Source organism: Marmota flaviventris, chromosome 3 (genome assembly GCF_047511675.1).
Source record: "Marmota flaviventris isolate mMarFla1 chromosome 3, mMarFla1.hap1, whole genome shotgun sequence".
NCBI lineage: Eukaryota > Metazoa > Chordata > Mammalia > Rodentia > Sciuridae > Marmota > Marmota flaviventris.
Genome location: NC_092500.1, coordinates 142869147 through 142875146, shown reverse-complemented (window position 1 = coordinate 142875146; position 6000 = coordinate 142869147). Strand labels below are relative to the sequence as shown.

The 6000-nt window shown below is 35.1% G+C and overlaps 1 protein-coding gene across 12 annotated transcripts in view; it reads right to left on the bottom strand.

Moving 5' to 3' along the window:
- Positions 1–527: 527 nt before the first annotated feature.
- The window catches only part of Sorbs2 (sorbin and SH3 domain containing 2), a 92914-nt gene continuing 87441 nt past the window's right edge, over positions 528–6000 (bottom strand). For all 12 annotated transcript variants that reach the window (XM_071610480.1, XM_071610484.1, XM_071610483.1 and 9 more), the window contains 2 exons: positions 3755–3861; positions 528–2607 (listed from right to left, as the gene is read on the bottom strand). In XM_071610480.1, the coding sequence (XP_071466581.1) occupies positions 2546–2607; positions 3755–3861 (169 nt within the window). In that variant the 3' untranslated portion in view covers positions 528–2545. The remainder of the gene's footprint in view (positions 2608–3754; positions 3862–6000) is intronic.

Sequence of the window (6000 nt, the reverse complement as noted above, 5' to 3'; positions counted from 1 at the left end):
CAGGTAGGAAAGCTCTTACTATTTGTGTGGCAGAAAAGGTTGATTCCATTGTAGCACATAGTTTGAAATTTGATGAAAGCCTTTGGGTATTAACGGTGGCTGCCATGCTGTGGCTACAGATGTTTAGGGCAAGAATTCAAAAATTTGAAGATAGTTGACTTGGGAAAGTCAGACTTCCTGTGATTAACTTGTCCTTGGACAAACAGTGAGTTTTGAGGCAGAAATATTTTTAAATGTATTATTTAAACTAAAGAGTAATTTCTAGCCAAAGGGTATTTAGCAAATGAGCTTTAATGGTAGGTTTAAAAATACTTCTTCTCTGAGCTGATGCTAACACATATTTTCTCCATTTGTGTGTCAAGAGAACACAGAGTAAATGAATTTTCTTATATTTTAACTAGCAACAGGAAATAAAATACGCAATTTAGATAGGTATAAATGTCAAAAAGAAAAACTGAAATATACTTCCAAGCAAAATTTATTAGATGTCTACTCAAGAAAAACACATTGACCTCTGCTTGTAAGAATTCAAAGTCAATTACCTGAAGTCCAGGTATGAATATTTTTCCTTTTAAAATCAGATACAGAGTAGAAACAGTACTTTTTTTTAAAATATGACAGGCAACAGATATTGAAGTCTTCTCTCATAAATGGCATCAAAGAGAATTATTCATATATCAGCAAATCTGCATGCAGTTGACTTAATTTCAAACCCCAAACCTTTAAAGTATAAAGCTGATTGTGAACTTGATGGTAATCAAGGTGGTCTACTCAAAAATGCTTCTTTACTTTCTTCCTAATGAAATTCCTCTGTAATCAGTATTTATGTACATTTCAATTTGGCTGCTAAGATCTTTTAAACTCATAAAGTTTTGCATAAATGCTACCTTACAGAATCGCACTATCAAGGGGTGTGATCTGTGAGATAGGTAAAGGGTATTCTGCTGAAAGTGTTTTAGCAAAGTTTAAGTGCAGGATAAAGATCAGATTAGGAAATCCCCCTGCTTTCTCAATGACTAAATAGTCTGTACAAAAAAAGAACAAACATATGTACAAAATTCAAGAGTCTATGTATTGTGAAAAGATCAATCATTGTCCATGGAAGAAATGCCATAAAAAGTTTTGTTTATAAGGTGCTCAAGATCCAAAGATGAATAGTTCTTATGCAAAGTCATAAGAAATACAAAGCTAGTTCTCAGGGTATGTGTAATTCAGGCACTATTAACCCTATTAAATCTTTCAGGTCCAATGTAATTTTGCAAATTTAGGGCAAAAATATTACCTGAATGATTTAACATTGTCTCTAAAAAGTGCCTAATTTATTCCTAGGAAGTATTTTACACATACCAGGAAAATCAGACTCAACATATTCCTGTTCTCAAATGTAGCCAGGATTCTGGGTTCCACTGAAGAAAAATAATTACTATAGTAAAAATAATTGTATTGATCATAATCCTTGCTAAAACCAGCCTTAATACTTGTGATGCTTCTGAAGTACTCTATTTCTATAAAATAATATGTGGGATTCTTTTACATTTCCATAAAATGTACAACATATCATATGGATTATATGTTCTCATACAATCTCAAATGCGCCTGTGTACACACAGTGAAATCTTACCTACTAATATTGCTTACAGATACTTTCAAGTGTCTATATTAGAATAGTTCTTTGTACCTCTAACACTGCTTTCATTTAAATTTTATCAGATAAATAAAACACTAAGAGCTCATTGTTCATGATGCTGATGATTACATTTTAATATAAAATAGCAATGCAACTTTACAACACAATGTTTTTTTTTTTTCTTTTAGCCTAGCTAATCCTCTTGTATTCTCATGATAATTACCAAAGGCTCTTATTCACTCACTGTTTGCACTTCTAAAAAGTACAAAAAAAAAATTGCAGGAAAAGACTCCTATTTGAAAACTTACATTCAATCAACAAAATCACACCCATCCAAATTAACTTTCCTACTCTTGCTTTAGATTTTATAGTCACTGTGCATATAACAACATATAAGTGCAGGCAAACGATAGCTGAAGTACAGTTGTCATATAGTGTAAACCAGGACACTAGGCAAACTTGTGAAAGGAAAATAGAATGCCAAGCTAAGAATGTGAAAATACAAACCACAGCATTTAGGAATAAGCAATCTTCTGGTTGCCCCAGGGGAGACCATCTTTCAGAAATTTCCAAGTACAAGCATGAGACCAGAGAGTATCCTGGAGACACTTTCTTTTTGGCTTCAATATTTTACCTTTTCTAAGAAAAATGATTTTCTTTCTGATCCCACACATTGACATTTCAAAGTTTAGGGCAGAAAGCAGGAATATACACTTTCACATGAATGTAAGTCTGCCACGTCCCCCCAAGGCTCACAGTGGCAGTTACTCTGCTGGTGGTTTGGTGGTGGCAGGTGGGGATGGTGATGGCGTATTGGAAACCGTAAGGCATGACAACGAGAGGCCTTCAGGGATGTCTCAGGCAAGTTTTATGCAGATGTGTTGCTGAAATGCGGCATAAATAAGGAGGGAGAGTGATTCACAGCCTCTTGACATAGTTTCCGGGGAAAGTACCAAAGAATTTGGTTCTTCTTGAGGTTCCTGAAAATAGAAGCAATAAATGAAAAAGGTGTGACAACAAGGAAATATCAGTTCATATCTGTAGACTTGAGCGCTTTCCACCTTCAAGGCTTCACTAAGTGATAAAGCCCTGAAGGGTTTTGGCAAGGATGACAGAAAACTCACTTTAAGACAAAAAGAAGAAAAAACAAGCAATTTTAGTCGTGCTGCCTGATGTTTTCATTGCCTCATAAGCCTCAGTGATTGCTTCTGGCACACCAGGCTAGAAAGAAAAGCTCAGCCTCTTCATCTAAGGGGAAAGACCACCCTGTGGGGGAGGTGGGTGGTGGAACTCACCATGCTGCTAAACAAGAGCAAGGAATGAGAAATAAATGTGTCAGGATAACTGGAAAAGTGCAAGAACGAGGGTTGGTTCAGGGCAAGAGGCTTCCTCAACACAGGTGCCACATTAAAGCATTATCTGGGCTCCGACAATACCAGTAGAGCTGTATTATCTCATGCTCAAAGCACTGTCAGAGTCCTTAATAAAATATGGAAAATGTGAACAATTTACAGAGTCACTAAAGAAAGAAAAGATTAGCCACTACTTGTGTGTTTATGTGGGGGTGGGGGAACAGTTTCAGTCACTGGGCATCATTATAATTACCTTTGGTTTCTAATACCATGATTCCTTGGAGACTTTTTTGTGAAAGTTGATGCACCAAAAGCTCACTTGGGATTTCTAGCACAATTAGTGTCAATATGGTCTATCAAATTCCATTTCCCATTAAACTTTAGAATTTACCATCTTCATTTGGTTACCATTATTCCACACTCCTAAACCCCTGCCCCATGAAGGCCAGACATTTTACTTTTCTTCTGGATGGGAATTATTATAAATAGAATCAGAATCTTGGGGCTGTAAATGTGGCCTTAGTCCTTTCATTTTCTCGGAGATAAAAACTAGCAGAAAATCACACATACTGGAAGCAGTAAATACTAAACAGTAAAAAGGCAATGGTTTGTACATATGTATATGCATATGGGGATTACACAATGCATATGAATGTAGGAAAGATTCAAAGACATTATGAATTCAACGAAGGCTTGACTATCACAGTGAACCATGCAGGAGAGCAAATGCAAGCAAACTGCAGCCAGATGTGTCTGAAAAGAAATGTACACGTACCTACAAACCATCCATCGTCACATTTTTCCATCACATCAATGACATCACTTTCTCTGAGTTCCAGCTCATCTTCATTCCTAGGAGTATAGTTATACAGAGCCTGAAACCTTAAACAGGACAAGCGTGTTTTAATTTTATTTTTTTTTACATCTTTGTGAAATCGAACATAGTGCAATATTCATTTTATTTTTAACATTTCTATTCTTGTTAGCATTTTAAGTAGTGTAAATCTTTGGCAAGCATGTAAAGTAATTAGAAAAATTTAGGTCTTTTTATGGGAATGATACTACCCAAATAACATTTCGAAACTCTCAATGAAGAACATTCATGGAAGATTATAATATTCATGAACTGGATGAAAATATGTTAACATTTATAGGACAGACCTACATTTTAATGTTCAAGTTATCTAAAGTTGATTATTTAAATACTACATAACAATGCAGAATACAAAAATAAATGATATTTGTATTATTCAGCTATAATAAAAACAAGAAGGAATCATAGTATTTTTTTTTTTTTTTTTTTGGTATCAGGGGTTGAACCTAGGGGCACTTAACCACTCAGCCACATCTCCAGCCCTTTTTTGTATTTTATTGAGAGACAGAGTCTCACTGAGTTGTCTAGAGCCTTAAGTTGCTGAGATTGACTTTGACTAGTGATCCTCCCACCTCAGCCTCCTGAACCGCTGGGATTACAGGTGTGTGCCACTGAGCCTGGCTGGAATCATAGTTTTAACAGTCATAATCATTAATAACTGATGCTTTCAAATCGAATTTTTAAATGATTCTAATTGAGATTCACAAAATGTTTCAGATGCACATCTTCTAAATCACCATGTAGGAATTACTTTAAAAGAGAAGGTTATTTTTTTTTTTCATCAGGAGATCTCCTTAAAGCAGATTAATTTTATTTACAATCAGTGCATTCTGAGGATTTAGAATTTGCAAGTCACCTATGAAGTTGAGTGGATGTAGTCTATGCTCGGTTTTTACTGAGTCAATCTTAAATATTAGATTATGGACATAAATTTCTTTTTAAAATGGCTCTGGGGCTGGGGATATAGCTCAGTTGGTAGAGTGCTTGCTTGCCTTGCATGCACAAGGCCCTGGGTTCAATCCCCAGACAACCACCAAAAAAAAAAAAAAAAAAAAAAAAAAAAAAATGGTTCTGGAGACATTGTGTTGAATTTAAAATTTTCTTTGGAAGAATTACTAATAGAATGCTATCATTTTTTCTCTCCGCCTGAATTCTTTGAAGAGATACATTATTGTGGCATTTGATTAGTAACAAATTCAGACATTGAATTTGTGGTAACAAATAGAATATATTTTAATGACTATTAGAATGGACTGGTATTTTGGAAAGTGAAGACAAAAATTATAATAGCTGAGAAGGTCAGGAATAATTTGTTTTGCAGTAAACATAAAAACTTATTCTTAATATTACTAAATATTACCAGCACTGTGAGGGGGATTTTTTAAAAAAAATTGGTGAATTTGATTCTGTTGCTCTTTGTAACCATTATATAATTCTACTATTTTTGTAAGAAAATAAAAACAACATTCTAGGGTATTTTGGAGTTCTTTCAACCACTTTGAAAAAGTTGGTAAGAATGAGTTCTGATCAGGAACATTAATGATTTATTTCTAATTGCTTTATTCGGTCAGAAAATCATGTTTTGGTTGAATAAACTATTCCATTGCTTGAACTCAAATATTGAGTCAAAAGTAAGGAACACTGATCCACTGGTTTCCCTCTCTGTTCGTGAACTTTTTAAGCTGAGTGGATATGGATAAAGTTGGCTTCAGGGAACTCTAGGAAAGAGCCACTAAGATACAGTGTTTATCAGCCTCTCTTAAAAAACCCTGTCCTGTACCAAAGCCTGAAATTCCAATAACAGAGATTTCTTTCTTTATTGATACCTTGTCCTTCTAGCAAACTTATTTCAGCCACTTATGTTCTTTTGAGAATAGTCTTCTGAGTCTTTTGTTGTGGGAGGATTCTGATGGTGGCCCAAGTAAAGAAAGGTAGGCAGGTTCCCAGAGCAGGGGTGGTAAAAACTGCCAGGTGTTAACGGAAACAAATCATTCGGATGTTTGTGTGAGGCTAGCCTTGAAAGGAATAGTCAAATCATTTTGTTGTATGTATTGACTAGGTTTTGAGGCTGGCAAGGTGAAGGAATGCTACCTTTTGTATATTCATGGGGGATATTGATTTCAACATGGCGTCTTTTCCAGTTTCAC